Source organism: Trematomus bernacchii, unplaced genomic scaffold, assembly GCF_902827165.1.
Source record: "Trematomus bernacchii unplaced genomic scaffold, fTreBer1.1, whole genome shotgun sequence".
Taxonomy (NCBI): Eukaryota; Metazoa; Chordata; class Actinopteri; order Perciformes; family Nototheniidae; genus Trematomus; species Trematomus bernacchii.
In genome coordinates, this window is record NW_022987513.1 from 5,541,342 (window position 1) to 5,562,332 (window position 20,991).

The following is a 20,991-nucleotide window of genomic DNA, read 5'->3' on the forward strand; positions in this document are numbered from 1 at the left end:
GCCATTTGGAACAATGATCAGTATCAGGACCCAAAGTTGTTGCCTCCAGCTTGTTATCCCTTTTGCAGGTTGTTAGTGATATTTTAGTTGTGTAACCATTGATTGTCCTCTATCTAAAGACGTTTAGTTAAAATCCGAGACTCTCATTTCTTTTTTGCTCTCAGAATTCCCTCCTAGTTTAAAAAAATATTGGAAATACCAATTACAAATGCTTCAGGATCAGAATTTTCTGAAAGTATCTTGATTACTACAGTAGTATGATTCTTCATACATCTCCAGTTGCTGGGATTTTGTTCTATCTTGCTCTAAAGGGACACCAAAATGAACTTACTTGAACTCATGAAAGTGAAAACCATCTCCTCTCCTGCCCTATGTTTTGTGCCATTCTCCTAATGACCCTTATTATGTGTGGGCTGTGGCTGTCGGTGCTTTTCTTCAGAGGAGCAGTTTATGTAACTGTTTAGGTTTACAGCCCCAGAGCTTTGTGTAGCGGGGACACATCGTATCACCCAGCCACAGCAATGCTTTCATCCAGTAATCTGTGTGCCACATCCCAGCCTCCCGTGGGCTCACCTCTAAGGCTTTTATTTCTTCTCTTATCAGGGGAAGAGTGTGCTGTCTTTCATACACCCACCAGCAGCCGTTTAGTCTGTCGCACTGTTTAGGAACATGGTAAAGGAAAGTGTTTCTCAAGGCTTTGGATTTACCTCAAAGTCGTTTTCTTCTGAGGTTATCAAAGTACGAGGTGAAAGGGACAGGTGCCATTGTTCTTATAACATCTAGAAGTTTGTTATTGTAATGTAAACCGCATATTAACATGATTAGGTGCAGTTACTGTATGCTGCTTTAAGATCATCAAAATGCGTACTCTTTATTTAAGTCAGGGTTCAGCTATATGCGAACAAATAGGCACGGTGCAGATATTTTTGGCTACATTGTACACATCTTCAGGATAATTATCTTGGACGTCCATTGCAGATAAGCGCTCAGAAATAATAGATTAAAAGAGGCTGAACTTGCCTGAGCATCTTCATTTTTTTAGATTTTCTTAAGTGTCAACTGAATCCAGTAATAGTTGTCTGTATATCCATAAGCACACTGCTAACGGGTAATTGCTAATAGCTAATTGTTCGAATCTAACATAGGCAAATTAAAGGGGGGCTCAATTTGATGCACGTAGAATTCACGACCAACGCCACATGATGCTGTTATTAATAATATGATTCAATTCCATTTCGATTTACTGCATGTCCTTCTCACATTGTTCCAGTTTTTCATACTGTGAATCTATAAAAGGAACTAGATGTTCTCTAAGGAATAATAAGCTCATTGGATGAGCTTATTATTCCTTACGAGTCATCATCTTCAGCAATGTCCCCAGCAAAGGGAAACCAACTCAACCTCTTGAACTTTTCCTCCCATCATCCCTCACGTGCGTGCCCCCCCCCTTCACTGCTGGAGGTTGTTTTCATTGTTTTTTGTTCTGGGGAGAGCTCATGTCGACCCCCCTTCATCCAAGCAGTTTTGCTGGGCGCCGATAAGCAGTAACCTGATCGTTTTTTAACGAAAGATAATGGAAGCCAGAGAAATTGGGCATCAGTAGTAAAAAGACAACGGGGGTGATCGAGCTGTTTGTTCCTGGCAGCTCTTAGCCTGCTGGACAGGGGGTGCACGCATTAGCCCGGAGTAACTGTTAAAAAATACGGGTGCAGTGGGGTTGTAAAGTTTGAGGGCGAGCATCTAAATGCACTCTCATTCTCACTTAGGAGACGAAGCGCTTTCCTTCTACATGAAGCACTAGATGCAAAGTTTGACATTTACATGCCATGTGAAGGCTTTATCGGTGAAAGTGCAGTTGTTTGGGCTAATTGCGAGCCATCTTGAGAATTAGCGGTGAAACATGTGGACCAGCGGCACTCAGCCATAGCAGAAAGTGCAAGCCTCAAACTCTGATCTCACTTCTCCGCACTCGATCAAAACTTCATGCCAACATGGGGCTGTCACAACATTGAAATATAGCCTGGTGAGTGCATTTCGTATCATTTACGGTATGTATAAACAGTGAAGAGAGAGCCATTAGAAATGTATTTGTAAGCAGATGCGGGAAGTGGCTAAGTTAATATAATTTGGATTCTTTTTGGTATATAGTCTGAATAAAACCAAAGCCGTGCAGCACAGAATCAACACAAATGGGAACATAATTAGTTTATACTTCTTTTTGCTTTTTATGTCTCCAGACTCCAAAGCTGACACATTTCTTCTATGTATGAAAACATCTCGCCCCCGGGGCATGCAGGGCTGTGGTGTTTCCTGTAGTATGTGTTTTGAACATGGAGCTCCGAGGTTTTAATGAGGCTTTGTGTGTGTGTGTGAATGTGTGTGTGTATGCTTCAGTGTGTAGGTATTCATATAAATGAGTGTCTAATACATGGTGTCATCTATTCTGTTTCAGCCCCCCCCTGTCATTTAGGGCTGTGATCTGTCATGTTTCCACGCTACACACCCCCTGTGGCCACACACACACACACACACACACACACACACACACACACACACACACACACACACACACACACACACACACACACACACACACACACACACACACACACACACACACACACACACACACACACACACACATAGCTGTCAACAACATTAACAGATGGGACTCTGCTGTGTGTGTTCAGACCCCCTGGGGATAAACCAGACTCTCATACACACACACATTTGGGTGATGGGCTAATACATTTTAAATGATATCAATAACTTCAGTCTTATGCATTACCTGGTGTTTATTAGCCTTTGTTTCCTTTGTCTGGCTTGGTGTGAGTGTGTGTGTGTGTGTGTTGGGGTAGGGGTTGTGGATGGATGGAGTGTGTACAACCATCCAGTAACAAAGAGCATCCAAGATCTTATTGCTTTTTCCTCATAAACCCGCTTATTTTATTCTTTATGTTTTTTAATGATGTTCATCCCTCATATTCTCTCTGTTTTAGCATATGGTGCTTTTTTCTTATTGATGAGTCCCAATGAATCCGACTTCCTCATCAGACGATCCTTGATCATTGGAGCTGATAGCCGTGTTTTGATGGATTTTCAGTCTTTCCCTGTCTTCTTCCCACAAAGAAGCTCCTCCATCACAACCTTCACTTAGACAGCCTTTGTTCCCACTTAAAACATCCACGGCCTGTCAACCACTTGGGATATGCATGCCCTAAATAACTACACACACTCCTTTAAGCTTTCTTAGATCATGCAAATGTGCAGATACCCACTGCTTTTTCTCTTTGTGAGTGGAGTAGGAAAAGCCCCTGATCTGCCAAATCTAGTTTATGTGTCAGCGTGCAGACAACACAGGCGCATTTGATTTATATGTGTCATCCAGCTTGATGCTTTTGTTCTTTTTTTTACTCAGATGTTTTTGCCTAGGAGGAAAAGACATGAGGAAGTCGAATGTACTAAAATCATGCAATCTTATGGAATAAAAAGCAGTAAAGTCGGTAAGCTTTGTCCACTCGGAACCACAATATCTTATGACAGTCTGGACCAACAATTTTGGACCGAACCACATTGCAATCCAAAAAGCCAGACTGCTAGTGTTGCCATAAAATATGTTGGATTCCAGCTTTGACAACTAAACTTAGATTCTGAATGTAACCATGTTATGAGTAAGAGGATGCCAGAACGAGTTTAAATCTCAGCTGCTGGACTCGGTACAAATCGGAGGCGTTGGACAGACTTTTGATTCAGCGTAAAAAGTGAACTGTGAACCGTGTAGGAAGAGCAAAGCAAAAAAAGCTCTGCAGTAGCATTTGGATGACTAAGGACCCAGTCAAAAAAAAAAGTTCAAAGGCCAATGCATCTCTTTCTTTTTTTTGGTGCAATTTTTTACATTTTAAAATACACAGCTCAGAGATGTCGGGTGCAAGCGGGCTTTGTAATTGGTCCTCATTATACCATTACATAATGTTTATGGGAAGTGTAAGGGATTGATAACAGATGTATGATTTCCTACCATGAACATGCATATGCAGCACACGTGGAGAGCGTGGAGAGCGAGACCCAGAAGAGACAGAGATGGAGGAGGAGAATGGGAACGAGAGCCCCAGATGGTGGCCAATTATGCGATGCTGAGAGTTAAAGTGGGAACAAAGGATCTCATCACAGCCTGAAAAATTAAAAGGCTCTCCAGAGAGACATCGTGAATATTACCACCGCCCTTTGTCTCGTGGAAGAGTCAGGGTTCGGAAATAATTGGAAACAGTCTAAAGGAGAAGGGGGTCAACTGATACAAAGAGTGACATATTTGAACACGGAGGCTGTCAATGTCTACAGATAAAAGCGTGAGAGGTGATGAGAGCCTTTCAGTCCAGCCATAAGAGCTTCAGTTTTTTTACCAAACAGGATCAGATACTAAAGTTTCCCAGTGCCTCTTTTATTGTTTAAGCTGCGCGGTAGCTTTGGAGCCTGAGACTTGGAGATAATAATAATGTGGAGGTTGGAGAACACAGAGAAGCTAGAAGGGGTGATTAATAATGACGAGTAGACTCTGCGTTAACACCCCAACCTTTCGCTTTCTTTGTCACCCTTCTGTGTGTAAGCTAACGTCCACTCTCACTCAAGGGCTACTGCTAGCTGACCAACACATTCCAAATTCCATTCAGGTTTCTTTCCCCAGGGCAGTAATCCTTTCTTCTAATTCACATATAAACTGCATTCACACATTCCCTGGCTGTTCTCACTCAGTGGATTTATAGACAACCGATGACATTGGGAAAGAGATTCACCTCCTCCCTCTCATCATGGTCCCAGTCCCTGTCCGGCAGTGGCTCAGTCAGTAGCGGCTTGGACTGGGAGCTGTAGGGTCGCCGGTTCAAGTCCCCGACCAGACCTAAATATGGAGTGTGGACTGCTACTTGGCGATGTCCCAGTTCACCTCCTGCCCTGCCGTGGTGCCCTTGAGCAAGGCACCGAACACCCCCCTTCCCCCCTCACTCCCATTGCTCCCTGGGTGCTGTGCAATAGCTGCTCCTAGTACTAGGATGGGTTAAATGCAGAGGCCACATTTCACTGTGTGTGCTGTGTGCTCTGCATGTGTGACCATTAAAAGAGGGTTTCATCCCTCCAATTCTAAAGTCTAACTCTCTGTGGGGCAAAGCTCATTTCATGCCTGTCTCTGCCTGCCAGCGCAGAGAGGCTCATCTCCAGGATTGTCTGGGGTCTGTCAATTCCTGTGTGGTCAGTGGCTGATAGTCCTGTGGATGTCAAATGCCTGGAGATGTTACGGCTCTGTTCTCTTTGATCTACAACCAGGGTTTACCTATTGTTTTACGCTGGTATTTCATTCATAGAATATGCCTTGTATATTGCATTGACAACCTGGGTTTATGTGGGTATAAAGCCCAAGATAATACATTCCTAAGTCTGATTTATACAAGCCATCTAGCCACTGTAGACTTTGTCAGGAGTGAAGGAAGAAATGGAGTGATATTCTCATGGATCTACAAAGTCTGCTGATTGGAAGTGTTCCTGGTAGATAGTTTTTTAATGGTTGTTCTCTAACTATAACAATGGGGTTATTATTACAACAATTATGGTCCAAAAACCTTAAAACATTTGAACCAAACCCTAACATCCCCTATCTATCACTAACCCCATCGTTTTTTGCCTAAACATAACTAAGCCTTAACCAAAATAGAGTCAAATCCTTTCCTTTGCTGTAGCCAACAGGCAGTTAGCTTAGCTTATCATACATACTGCACACAGGGGAAACAGCTAGCTCAGTTCTGTCCAAAGGTAACAAAATACCACTACCTCCAAAACGTCCTCACACAATTTGTATCTTGTTTGTGTATTTGCACAAGAAAGTGGTTTCATGTTGGGTGTCAGGCTATTTCTTGGCCCGGCATACTGACTTCCTGTAGTCTTTTTCCTAAGCTAAGCTAACCAGCGGCAAATTGCATTCTTTTATTTGAGAAAATTCTATTAAAGTGGATTTGATTTTGACATCTATATCTCAATCGCAAGAAATCCAGTAAGGCTGTCCTATAAATGTCAAACTACTCCTCTTATTCCCCCTCCTCTCTTCCACGCTGTCCTCCTTTGTGCTTAGCTGACTGGTTGGCTGCTCTACAGAGACACCCCTCAGTGTCTGAGCCTTCTTTTTTTAATCAGATTTCACATCCCTGCCAAATCCAATTCTCTGACCGCCACATGAAACTGTCTTTTTTTTATCCCCAAAAACCCAAGTGAGACCACAATATTTCTCCCCTCTCTCCATCCCTCTTCCTCCTGTTGTTGTTGGCGGCCTTCTGGCCCATATTAAAGTAAATGGGCCTCAGCAACACACTGTGTCCCAGCATGGAGAGCCCGTTCTGGCTTTCAAGTGGCCAGTCAGGGGACCAGAGCTGTTCCTACTGCATTAAGATGGGATGGATTTCCATCTGAAGCTGACGTTTGCTCCGGGATTCTTCAGTTTTGAACACAGGGGAATCTGGTTTGACAGTTATGCAGCTGTAGCGTTTACTAAAAGGCCCTTTGTTTGGCTGATTGTTTAGACGTTAGAGATGATTGTGATGGAACTTCAATGCTTTCCACATGGCCATCCCTGGGGTCTGAGATTGAGTAAGTATTTGCCCACTGTGGTTCTGCACCTCATTATGCAAGAGGGTTGTTCTGCAGTGGGGCCTGTTTGAGGTTTTGTGTTTTTTCCTTGTTTTATGCTGAAGTGTGGCTGGTTGGTCAGATGTCCGCTATGGAGCAGTGTCAGTAAAGTTTGTAGGAATAGTAGAATACATTTTGGACAAACAATTGAGCAGGACGGATGGTTGCTTGTGTTGTTGAGTTCACCACACTTCCCTACTACATCCTGTCTACTGTTTAAAGTTTCACTCTAAATGTTTTCCCCAGAAGCATCCGTATGAATCCAGCAGCATAGTGTGTCGGAGGGATTACTGACATCCTGGGTTTCCGTTCTATAACCTCAGGAGAAGCTTTGCAAAACATCCACAATCCAATGGATGTATCAGCAGAAGTAGTTAAGATCTAATGATGTTTAGACAAGGGAAGGTTCCCTTTCCTGACAAGATGGGAGAAAGGGCAGAAAACTGAACAAATGGTTTGACTATCATGTTCATGAAAGGTTTCAATATTGTCCGTCTTATTTTCCATTCACGCTTCCATGTTATTGTTCATTCCTCTTAAAATTCCAATATTTTGAAAGACGAGCCTCAGCCCTGCTCTCTGCCAGGTGTGTATGTGTGTGTGTGTACTCATTCTTAGGCTCCTTCTTGTCCTTGAGCCCTACAGTCTTTGTTGAACTACCTTTTATATCAGTGTGTGTATGCCTCAGTCAGTCCTAAGACGCTCTGCATGGCCCCACTAACTCTCACACTCATGAAATAATACGATTATATTATATACCAATTCCAAAAACCTTTGGCTAGTGTTTAGCTTGTGTTTCCTCCCCACCATATGCAGAAGAAACAGTGGCTGACTCTTAATCAGTAGCTGGAGGTGCTGCAGCTGTTATTTTTGGGGTTCTGCATGCAGTTTTTGCACGTTGGAGTGTTGCAGAGGCATCTGCTCGACTCCTGTGGTGATCTAACCGTGTTCACGGGTGATTCAAGAAAGAAAGCCCCCAGACACACAGACTGAATTTTCCTGGTAGTCACAGAAAAAAGGAGAAGACATGAAAACCGCTGGCAAGGGGATATTAACATATTGAAAGTGTGGCGTAGGCTTGTAGGAAGATTTCAAGTGAATGCTAGGTGCTCTCGTGTTAGTTTTCCATCACTTCACATCTCAGCAAGTCCCAATGACCTTTCCATACATGTATTTCTTCCACTCCACTTCAGAGTGGTACAAGGCCTCTCCATGTTTAATGTAAAGGTAGTCAGGTAGTGTAATACTGTGGTGACTCCTGACCGATCGGTAATGATTTTTAGCTTCATGTACAGAATCTACGCCCAGCACCCCTCTCCCCCCAAGTGAATTCATTGTATTTTATAACTTAGGTTATTGCGAATGTTGTTATTGAGTCTATGACTTCCCATGACATACTCTCTTCATATGGCAGGATTGTGTGCAGTGCCAGGCGTTTGATCCTGCTTTATGACTTCCTGTCCCAGGGCAAGGGAGACAGGATGCCCATTTCCTGTTCGGACTGCGATCTGGGCTGCACAGCCCCTTATCTAATTTGTTTTTATTTGTATCAGTAAATATCAGCAACCCCTCCTACTCTTGAAAGTCAAAAACTGAGGCTTAATAAAATGATGTTTTGCTGTTGTAATGCTTTTACAGTCTGCAACACCTTATAATGCTTTTTTCTTTTTTTTCTAGTTCTGCTTTAAATGCTAGAGCTGGCCACCCTGACAGGTGTTCGTCTTCACTAATGAAACCAAACATTCCTTCACTTGGCAGACAAACTACATACTGTAGACTGTAATGAATTAAACGATGTAAACATACAGATATTGGTTCTAAGGGGAATTCTACACAGTTTAACCCTTTCAAAGACGCAATAACAAAGCTCTTCATGAACTCTGATCTGCGACCTCACCCCTTGTGCCACCACACACGAGGCTAGTAATTACGTAATTGTTCTCAAGTCCCTTCAGGCTCCATGCGAGGATGTTTTGAACTTGTCAGCTGTGTTAAAGATGAGGTCATTGCCAGTGCGGTTAGTTAGTGTTTATGGCCTCATGCCATATCCAGCTCTGGTGTTAGAGCAGACTGATGGCACATGTGATGTGTCGGGGATCAAAGCATTGCAGCTTGAACTTTTGCCTTTTTTCACACATTAAGGAATGTTGAACCTTTGTGGAGAAGACAAGTTTTTGTGTACTTTTTTTAACAAAAACAAAGCATTAAGTCTGACATTAGGATTCAAATGTTTGTGTTAACGTCAATGTATGCACCCAAAAGTTGGCTTTTAGTAAAGCACAATTAGCTTTCACATACTAAATGTACAGCTGAAATGCACCAGTTTAAGTAACTTTGCAGATAAACACTGTTCTCTCCAGATCTGAGTGTTTCTCAGATGACTGTGCTTGAACCAGCCTGTTGCATAACCAGCGTGTCATGCTGAATTCATCTCAGCAATGTTTTTGTTTTTTTAAACGTCCCCGGCAGAATGATACAATGTGTTGATCCGGCGGGGGTGCCAACTTGACTGTGGTACCTGTTCCCTCTGCTGGGGCTGCTTTCAAAGAGCTGAGTGGGTGTTTGTGAGGGAGGGCGCCTCAGAAGTCTGTTTCACAGAGTCACAAATTGTATGAATTATGTAATGTTTGTGCGTTGTATAATAGCCGCGAGAGGGATGTGTGCTGTAGGTGTGTGTTCCAGGAGCTGCAGAGGAGTTGTTTGGGTTGATAGCATCTCTCATATATTTTCCTTTCCCTCCAGTATAACCTAAAAGCAGGTCAGCTCTGGTTAGATAGAAGCCACTGAGATCCAGCCTCAGTAATCCTGCCTCTGGCTACTTGGTAACGATCATTAGTTGAAAAAAACACTCTTTGTTTCGCCTCTAAGCAGTCGTCTTTGTCTCTGAATTGGAAGAAAAAAGATGGAGGATTAAAGTAGGATAAATAAAAGACGAGACTTAGAGAGAGGTTGGATACATCCGAGAAAAAATGTTTAACTACTGCTGCTCTTAACAAGCCTGAGGTGTGCTAACACTGTTTCACAGAGAGTAGTCATCATAACAACACAATCCTCAGGGTACTGGGTACAGCTTCAGCAGGTAGACTCTCCATTGATTACATGTTTTATTTCCACTTTCAAGTTGATGGCTTCGTCACCTGCTAATGAGGTTTTGAACCTAAACTGATTTTCTTAGTGGGGCTGGGATTGTGTGGATGATACCCTAATTAGTTAACAGAATAGCTGACAGCATTTTGAGGGAAAGGAAAACCCTTTAAAGATGAAAGCCCAGAAAAAACAAATGTTTCATCTCTCTCATTCAGGCGTGTTCTTGGCTTTTTGCCTGTAATTTAGCAGTACATTGTTAGTACCACTTTCATGTCTGAACACTGAATTCATTTCATTTCAAACCTTTATTTAACCAGATTGTCCCTTGAGATCATAGATCTCTTTTTCAAGGGAGACCTGCAATATATGAATATGCAGTACAGCTACAGCCAGTTAGCTTAGCTTAGCATAAGAAGAAGTTAACTAGCCAGGCTCTGTCCAAAATCTACCAGCCGACTCCTAAAGGTTTTTTTCTGAATGGTTATTTGCTTGACTATTTGACGACGATACTCCAGTTAACGCTTGGTGTGTGTGGAGAAAGCAGAGCTAATTGTCTGCTGTCAGCTTAGCTTCAAAACCTTGGCTCTACATCAAGTTTTCTAGAAGAAAATCATGAATGAATTCTGAACACACCTTCATGTTCAACTGTCAAAGCATTGAGTTGGTTTTAACTCAGGGAAGGTGGCAATCAGACAGTGTTTCTGTTTGCTTTTTCCTTTAACCACTGAGGGAAAACAATTTACAACCAGTTGCGTAACCCTTTCCCATCTCACCTCATGTGATTCCAGATCATATTATCATCTCCTCCTCGCTCCTCGTTCTCCCGGCTCATGTAATCCTAGGTGACTGTGTCCAGCCAGCTGTGGGTTTACACTTTAGAGTAAATTATTCATGCAGGTCAGCGGCGTCCTGTGAGCTTTCACTCTCTTCATCTCTGGAACTGGGTCACACAGATGTAACACAGGCTTATACCAGTCAAACAGAGAGAAATGCGGCATCCATCCCTCAGACTTAACTCTTTACCTCTAACACTAACACTAATCTCCCTTACCTACTTACTCAAAATATTCATTATTTATATGAAGGAATGTGTTGTTTGCGCCCCCCGAAAAATATTATTCAGATAAAGACTTGTGTCAACAAGAACGACAACAATCCTTATCCACAAGTTCAAATTCACAGTTAACAAACCAGGCTTTATTGCCTTTATATAATTGAACACTCTCTAAAACATAACAAATACTCTGAAACAATAAGAGCTTGTATTGTGTCAAATACTTTTTTTACGCAACCTAGAATTAAACTTGAGAATTTGTTCTTCTTTTTATTTATTTGTATTTACAATTATGTGTTGTGTTCTTGTAAGATGACTTCAGAGAGATAAATCGAGGACCCATCTCACAAATAACCTTTGACTATTTACACAGACTGAACTGATGCAAGGTTTAATTGCGACTGAAAACATTGTCTGTGCAGATGAATTAAAAAACATACAGCAAACAGTGAGGGCTCTATTAAGAAAAACATGAATGCTGCACTGATGGCTTCCCCTGCTGTGGAAAGACTTCCTCTCACAATCTGCTCCATGTATCTAAGGACAACTGAGACCTAGACACTCTAGATTTTTAGAGGGTATAGTGCTTTATCAATAATTAAATCCAAACTAACTTTATTTGAGTCATCGTTGTTAAAGCCGAATGTAATTGTATTGTATATAATGTTTGCCAGGGATGGCTGGATCAGTTGTAAGTGAGAATCCACTCTGAGCCAGCTAACTACACATTTTAATTGTGACTCTTTATGTGGAAGTGACTGAAATTAAAATCAAATCGAATCAGAAATGAATAATTTTTACGAAAGAAAGTAGAATTAGTTAAAGATCCTATGTCATGGCCATTTCTACTGATCATAATTTCATTGTTGAGGTATACTAAAATAGATTTATATTGTGCAATTTTCCAAACTCACATTGGTTTCTCATACAGCATCTCTGTAAAGTATGTGTATTCACCAGGTATTCACTCTCTGTCCTAAACGGCTTGTTGGAGCTCCTGCCCCCCCCCCCTCCTTGTGAGCCCAGTGTGCTCTGATTGGTCGCGACCAGGTCGCGACGTTGAGGCTCGTTGCTGCTCGCAGCTGCTGCTCGCTGCTGCAAGGAGCAGACAGGCTTCCGTGTCGGCGATACAGCGAGAACAAGCGGAACTCATCCTGAGCACACACAAACACTCACAGCCGAAGTAAAAACAATAAGTGTGGCTTGATATTGAGTAAAAAAAAGGTTTATAACGCTGTGAGAATGGGTCTGCAGAGAGCATTTCTCCACGATCCCAACTTAGCAGCCCGAAAAACGTTTACCCATTTAAACAGTCGTGGTAGATACCTTGTTTGTTTTAAACATCATAAATACACAAACAACAATGAATACTTACAGGTTGTGTACCAGAATCTCCCGCTGGTCCAAACAAAGTAGGAACAGCATCGTTCTTCAGTGCCCTACGCTGTACATATCCGGCATGGATCGCTGAAAGGTTTGGGAAGCTTTGTTTCGTGAAAGGCTGGCAGAGGGTGTGGCCTCTGGGTATCCACACGTCACAGTACCCAGGAAGTAAACAATGGAAAATGAGAAATCTCCAACGAGGCGTTTTGGGGAGGTCTTTTCTGTGTTAGAGTTTTACTCCCTACAGGGTGTACTTTGAGGGTTTGTGACTCTGCAGACCGTTAACATGCATACAAACCTTCATAACACACAAGGGGACGGGTAATAACCGGAAAAGCATGACATGGGACCTTTAAAAGGGGAGTGATTCACATAACAATTAGCCATTACAAGTAATTAGGTGTAAGACCATGAATCACAATAAGGAGAAAATGACCTCATTGTTTTTTGTTTGAGGAAGGAGCTCGGTTACTGCTCCACTGTTTGCTCTTGCATCACTTTGCTCCTCCACCTCTTTTCCTGCTTTGTTTCCTCTTGCTCAGTTTTTCTTTCCGGTTCTCAGTCCTCACCTGCATCCAAATGCACGGAACACACTCACACATATTCTTAAGTGAAAGGAACAAAATACCACATTCTACCACAAAGTGAATTTAAAGGCTTTCAATCTCCTTTTTATATCCTTTGTTTTTCCACCCACTTTCTGTCTGAGAGCACGCACACACACACACACACACACACACACACACACACACACACACACACACACACACACACACACACACACACACACACACACACACTCTACTCCTTTCTCCCCCCTAGCTCTCCATCACCACTTTTGTTCCAAAGTGCTTAATAAGTGATTAAGCGGTTAATCTGAGGAAGATGCCCCCCCTCCCCCTGATGGATCAGATGAAAGAGAAGCAGGAATAATCTGCACAGCACCCTAAGGCTGCTATTTCCCACCCTGCCAAAACCCCTCCCGCCTCTGCATTCTCATTTTAGCACTCCCACTGTACCCTCAAGGACCATCCTTCGAAAACACCCTTCACACACACCCACACCCCCCCCACCCCCCCACACACACACCTCCTATTTCACCCTCTTTTCCCTTACCCTCGACTGAGATCAAAGAGGTGGAGCGTTTCACCCAGTTAACATACTTATGGAGACTGTTTGAATCAAATCAGATTGAATTATCCGCTCACAACGCAGCTTGCAGCTATCAGTCTCCCCCCCCCCCCCCATCATGTCAGCCACATGACGCACATAATGAAAATACAGCACTCTGTCATTTTTTGATGAGTAAGTCAAATAAGCCTTGAGCTGCGTTCCCTTTCTTTTTGATTTCATCATTTATTTGATATCCAAGTCCCAAATGACCACCTTTGTTCCTCCGTTAGCTGCTTCACAGGGAGATACAGTAATATTGTTGTAATATGAATGAACACACACACTTTCAGAGTTAGGGCCGCAGTTTAAAACCGACATGAACAGAAAGTTACTGTTAATCATGTTCGTGCATGTACAGTAGGTTGTAAAATCAACAACAAACCTCTACGTAATCACCATTATAAAAAATCCAGAGTTACCATTAGGGTCAGAGGCAACTATACTAGCTTTGATTAAAAAGTTCCTAAAGATTGACTATATTTGAGAGCATAAAATAAATTATTGCTACCGCTCTAATGTCCTTGCATCAACCACAGAGTTGGAGCCATGTGGATGAGAGCTTTTAAATGTACCTTAGATAAACATTTGAGCTTTTCTTTTTTCAAGAAGTTACATTCTAAAACTCTTTCTCCCCGTGTCCTCTGGGTATCCATTTCAATATTATTGTAGACATTTTCCACAATGTCAAAATCTTCCTATAACAATCTAATATTCCAGCAATACTGTATATATATACATTTTATTCAGGTCTGAGCCCAGACCCTGCTCGCTGTGAGGAGAGCCCCTGCACAGCTTCCTATTGGAAAATCTGTAGTCGTAGTTCTTAACTCAGAATGGAATTACTGGCTAAATTGCTTTTGAAGTAAAAAAACACTGTGCACTGCTTAACCTCACACACAACAGTGAAGGTCAACTTAAGAACATCTACAGGCAGATGTTTCCCAGGATGTCCACAGTGAAGATTGTTACATGACGAATGCTCTTAAACACCAGACAGGCTGCAGAGTCAGGACCTTCCCGTGTATATCAGCCAGGCATGGACTCAGAGCTGCTCCATATTCATGTCCGGCTCTTCAAGGTTCTCTGTGATTGGCAGAGTAGCGTTCAAGCATGCAGGAGGAGGCCAGAGAATCGCAGAATCATCAGAATCACGCTGCCTGTCAGGGCCGCAGTCCCAGGTGGAGTTTGGAGTAGAAATCAGGACCTAGTTTTCCCCTCCCCCTCCTCCCCTCCTCTCTGGTCATATGGCGCGGCTGCAGGAGGGGCCGCGCCGCCCAGCACATCTATAATTAAGAGTGAGGATGATGTCTTGATATCGAGGCATAGGCACTCATAGTAACCATCGGCATCCTCACCTTTTTAATGTCGGTTTTATCTCAACCTACACAACCAACACAATAGGAATTTAACAAATTGCCCTTCTTTTTTACACCTGGTGCGGTTGTCCTCGGATCGCATTTCAACTATGTTTGTTTTAATAGAAGATTCATAAAATAAGAATTGGGGAGTTGGTGTGACCCACGGATTCAAAAAACATTTAAACGCACTAAGCTAATTTAACATAATCACCAGTAAAAGACCAAACAAGCTAACCGCCACACTCTCAGCCGATCACTGAAGTGTGAGTGTTCTATCTGCACCAAACCCGGCACCACAAAACATCTCCAGGGTTACCAGTTTTTACTAATTACTCTTTTCATTTTCTTTCATGTAGTCCGACTCCCACAAGAACCTTTAATCTTATCTCCCTAATGGACTCCCTACTTCTCTCCTACTCGCATCTTTCCTACTTTATTTGATCATTCCCATGTCTCCCAAGGCCCCACACAGTTCATCCTTTCATATACAGAACATCTGTATCTATGCAGGGGCCTTTAAGGGAAACAAGGGCCCCTTACTCTGCTCTTCTTACGCACAGTAAAACCCTGCAGAGCTGAAATGGTTTGCCTCCAACAAGTTTATGAAAAATATTATCCTTGCACATCGCTATCCTGTTATTATTTTTGCATTTAAGTCACGTATGGAGTAGATTTGGGTTTTGGCATACTGTGTGCTGCCTGTGCAGAACGCTGGGACAGCTTTATTGCATGTGGAGTCAGTGTGAGCTCACAGTTCTCTTGGTTAACATGTCTGCATGTACAGTTGGCATGTTCTAAATGCCATGAATAATGCATGAGCTTACACTAGACAGTGTGTAGCAGGGGATGTATGAATGTACAGAGCGTGTTTGTGTTCTTCCGGCTGGAATAGTGCACACGTGCATGTGTGTTCACTCTATGGTTTTTCTGATGTGATGTGATGTGAAGTGATGGACTCCGGTTGACCCGTTACTATAGACGCCCGAACGCTGCTTCTACTCTGAAGACGAACTGTGCCCTGTGCGTGACGGTGTGTGTATAGACAAGCTTCTTACCTGGTCAACCAAAACCATCAATTAGCCCTGTCGCATGACCTATTTTGTTTCCGGGTAATTGTCCCAGAAATACTTGCAATACAATTATATTTTTGTAATTTTAAAACCATTTTATGCCACTGATATAATACAATCGACCCTATTCAATTAGCAATTAACTAATAATTGTGACTATTTAAACATCTGAATTTGAGTGTGAAATTATATACAAAGAAAAATATTAAAATATTCTAAAATTAAAACAAATTAAACAAAAAACCCAACCAAAATAATAATTAAAATGTGGCACAGGGGAGAGCTGCTTTCATATCTTATAATGGTCGGGGAAGCTCTGCTGTTTATTTGGACATATTGTTAGCTAAAATGTTGGTGATATTCTTTTGTAAATATACACTTATGTGAACAGAATGCGCAATATCAATTTCAGAAAAAATGATCCAAGTCATGTCCATATATTGCACAATTAATCAACAACGTGAAAACAATGATGTTAATATATCTTACATATAATAATGTGAGTTTTAGGATCCTGTGTTTTTGGAACTTTCTCCTAAATTGAGATATATTGGCCACTGCTGCTTATTTTGTGTCGCTCTGAAGAAGTTCAATAGTACATTTTTCCATCTTCCCTTTAAGGGAAATGTAGCTTTCACATGTCTCCGCACTGGAAAGCTTACATTATTGCACAGTTCTGCTTACAGTATATTTGCTCTTTGATGCATGTGTTCACCGCATAGAACAAAATGTATATAACTGCTAACATATACGCACTTTAAATACACCCATCCATTACTGTGTTCCCTTTCTCTGTCATCTTACCCAAAATATCTCCTGTCTCCCCTTGTTTTTTTTTCCCCTTCCCATTTCCAAAACATGGTTTTCCCAGACATTCTTCTAAAGTTGTGACGCATGGACAGTGTACGTCTCATAGTTACGAACCCTTTGAGTTAAAAATACTCTGTGGCAAGGGTTGGCTGAGGTCTCTTCCCCCCCCCCCCCCCCCCCTCCCCCTCCTGCGTTGTCGGTCACAAAGTCAGACATACAGGCTGTCCTTCACCACAGATCACACACTGTTCTTACAGCGTGGCATCACACTGTCTCCTGCCATCTGACGCGCCTTGTGAAGACACAATGAAAGGGCTAAAACGTATCTATTCATTTTTTTATTGTTTTACCAATTTATTCTTTGGAAGGTATTTAAAAAAAGTCAATGTTTAAGTCTTTACATTTCTTGTTTTTAGTCCAGAACTCAAAGATATTAATGTCATATTATATAAAACTGAGAAAAACAGGAAACCTCCCGCCGTTTTTACATGATTATCCAAAACGTTAGCTATCATTTTCCTGTTGATAGACTAATCTTTGCAGCTTTTCAAATTACTTTGAGACGTGTTCAGAGCTCAACACAGCCATACAATTAACCACTGTCACACTTTTTTCTGCTAGTATCTGCTGTTTTAGAGGGAATATAGAACAGAGTAATCATTAAATGCTCATCTACAGTACCAATAATCAATATCATTTGTCGTGTAAGTATCGAATAACGGTTTTCTCTGGAACTTCGTTTGATTAAATCAATAGCTGAAGTTGACACAGTTAGCAGATTTTTTTCGGTGCACATAGTTACGCATCTCACTTGCTGCCCTAGTAAACGCAGCTGTGTCCCACCATATCAGTACATCGAGGAAATAGTGCTTCTTTCTTCTTATCTGATTCCCTTTCTGAATCAGTGTTCAATCAGCAGACATCAACCTGAAACAGACTGAATCACAGCTAGCATTCAGGAGTCTGTCTTACTCGTCTGGAGGTTTTTTAAATGCCTCCACATGTCTGTGACCTTTCCCCAGCAGAATATTTCTCCCCTTTAATTCAAAAAAAGATGGGACATGGCGTATGGAGATGGAATTTGACAGGCGTACACAGACTCCCCTGCCCCATATCGATCCATTATACAGAGGAACACGCCTTTTAAGAGCTGCAGGCTCCGGGGTGCCCTGTTGAATAAAGATGGTGACTCTCAGGATGTTAAAGGGATTGTGCAGGCAGAAATCAGAACTGTAGGAGCGTGGTGCACAGAATGGGTGGAAAGAGGAGGAAGAAAATGGAGCTCTGACATCTGACAATGGAAAAGCTTTTAAAGCCTCAAAGTTTTCCAGTTTTTTTTAGACGTTTTATCCACAAATATTTCACTTAAAAGTTTCTCGTCTTTTTTCTCATCATTACATTCCTCTGTTTACTCACTTCCTGAGCACACTGACCAGCTCTGGGAAAGGCTGTCAAGAGGTGAGAGCACTGAACAAAACACAGTGCAGCATTTAGCAGCTCCCTACCTCCCTTCTTCATTCCCCCTTTCACTCTCTCCTCTACTTCCCTCTGTTCTTATTGAAGGTTTATTGCTCCCTCCTCCCCTCTTTGGAGGTGTGTCCTTCAACATCTGGAGGAGCAGGGCTGCTCAGTGACAACAGGAGCTCATTCACTCCCCCGATCTCCCTCCCTCCCTCTCTCCTCCCCCCCTCTCTCTCTCTCTCTCTCTCTCTCTCTCTCTCTCTCTCTCTCTCTCTCTCTCTCTCTCTCTCTCTCTGCCTGGCCCCGGCGCTCTGTTTCTGTGTTTGCCGTTGTGGAAGTCAGATTGCACAGTGCGGAGATGCTGGCAGCTGACTGTGGAACAAGCTCACAGAGGAATTATTATCAGGCTAGTCAAGAGGACCATGGCAGCATCTTCTCCTCACTTTCATCACTCTTTCCTTTTTTGAACTGAATATCTGATCAGCTGTTTGGAGACATTTCATTGTTTTTGCCAAAGTGAAAGGCTGCTTTTGGATCCATCTCCTTGTTGCAAGCGTTCTCCCTCCACCTGCGTTTTGGTGGAAGAGGAATTTGAAGGCTTTGGGATGACGGAGATGTTGGTGTCGGATGTAAACTTGAACTCGGTGTGTGAGCGTCTGGAGAAGCACTGCTGTGTGGACCAGAACCAGCACAACCTGTCCAGCCAGCCACAGACCCCGGTGCTGAAGAGGCACAGCAACACCGGGGCCAAGCTGTGGGGCCGCGTCCGCAGCAAGCTGCTCAGACAAAAGGTCTCTGGCTGACATATGCACACACACACACACACACACACACACACACGCACACGCACACGCACACGCACACGCACACACACACACACACACAGTCACACACACAGGCTTGGCCTCTCCTTTATGCTCAGTGTTTCTCTCTCCATGTGCGTCTTCTTTTCAGAGCAGAGTTGACTATTGTTCTTATCTGATGCCTCTATTGACCACATGAGAGGCAGTGATGTAGTGCCAAGTAGAAAAGGTGTCTTAACTGACCTGCTTGTGACACCAGCCTGAGTAAACACATTTTTTAGAGTACATAATACATATGATACAAATCATTTCTGCTTGTTTTCTCTCCTTTGAATGATTGTGTTCTCAAAATGCTCCAATCCATTTGATGCCACATACGGTGAAGAAGTGCTGCAGCAATTTAGTATCGGAGAGAAAAATAATCACCAACTACTTTGATAACCAATTAAGTCATTTTCCATGCAAAAAGTAATCATCAAATGTAAGGATGTCATGCCTTTCTCTGTCTTTCATTCATTAAACTGGGGTTTGAACTGACAACAAATATATATTTGAAGAAATCACATTATACCATTATTCCGTAAATAAAATAACAGGCAGATTCATTGACTATAAAAATAATTGTTAGTTCCACCCCCTTTTGTTGCTAAACCTTCGGCTTTGAAAAGTGGCACCACAAGAAAGTGTTTCCGGATATTAACTTGTTGATTCATTTTGTATCAACTTATACAACATAGCAAATAAACTAGGAAGCCTTATTATATTACATAACTGGATACTATGCTGTTCAATTACCAAAAGGTGAGATTCACCATCAAAAGTAAATACTGCTGTGATGGATAAGACGGTCTGTTTCTCACCAATGTCACCTCTTCTCCATTCATTAATTTAAATGAGAAATAAAAGATTGTCACAGATAGACTGTGACAATCTTTTATTTCTCATTTCAATTAATGAATCATGTATATATGGTATCTCCATCTCAACTAAGATGCTTTTGAGATTTCAGTATCAGTTTAGCTCCCCCTGCTGGTCATGTTTAGCATTGTCCTCTGGCTGAGATGATGTGATGGGCCGGCCCTTTGGCATTTCAGCACAGATTCCACTCATTAACTGTCACATTAGTCAAATCATCTCTGAAACATGCATCTATCATATGTATGTGTGAGTACAATTAGCATTGCAAGGGTGACATTTGAAAGTATGTAGCTTATTATGGACATGTCTGCATTATTGTAAGTCCCACAAACTATTGTCATTTTATTGTGTTTTGACATTTTAAGCATAGTTCCTATTTTTGATCTTTTGTTATTCAAAGGTGGTCGGTTAAGATAATGTAAGCAAGTAAGAGAGACATGTTTGTGTTCCCTAATTGCCTTGAAATGTAGATCATAATAAGATGGAAAATGTGTCCTATTATAGGATTGTGGTTCATTCAGGGAGGGCAATTGTTGACAATTTAGCTCAAGCATTCAGGTTGGAATGAAAGACCCTTGAATTGAGGGAATCTGCGGGAACACACAACGCGGGTACACACACACACACACACACACACACACACACACACACACACACACACACACACACACACACACACAGAGGCCTGGTATGGCATAGTTTAAATGCAGGTTGTGGATTGTGACTCATGTGTTGCTGCAGGGAAAGGGCTTCTTTCTTTTCCTTTTTTTCGTCCTCCAGAAGCTTTTTGAATCCGTATGATAGAGGAGAAGCATGTGAGCCAGTTCTTGTTCTATGCATAGCTCTGCACACACTGCTAAATCTGAGTCATTTTTGTATCACTGTGTTTGCACATGTTTATTCAGCAGTCTTCCTCTTCGTCATGAACGCACTGCCAGCATTTTAAGATGTAATGTGTGTGCATAATAAACCGGTGCAGGACAAAGAATGCAAGTTGAGATTTGGCTTGACCTTTGCATGGTTTACATTATTCAACAGATGCCTGAAGAAGGCTGACCACTGTTTATAGTGAGCGGGATGAAACAGGGATTACAGACTAAGCCCAGACTTTACTGCATCGACCCAAAAGGTCCTGTATTGATTGATTCTCCTTCTCGCTGTGAAAGCCTCTCCATGTCTTAATGCCAAATAACGAGCTTTTCAATGGT

The 20,991-nt window shown here is 42.2% G+C and overlaps 1 protein-coding gene across 6 annotated transcripts in view; it reads left to right on the plus strand.

Moving 5' to 3' along the window:
* abr (ABR activator of RhoGEF and GTPase) overlaps positions 1-20,991 on the plus strand; it is a 126,551-nt gene that overhangs the window by 91,652 nt on the left and 13,908 nt on the right. Inside the window, exon 1 of one of the 6 annotated variants that reach the window (XM_034152914.1) lies at positions 18,405-18,853. The exons of the other annotated variants lie outside the window; for them this stretch is intronic. Within the exon in view, the coding sequence (XP_034008805.1) occupies positions 18,668-18,853 (186 nt within the window). The 5' untranslated portion in view covers positions 18,405-18,667. Of the gene's footprint in view, positions 1-18,404; positions 18,854-20,991 lie in introns of those variants that run through there. 6 annotated transcript variants of the gene reach the window in all.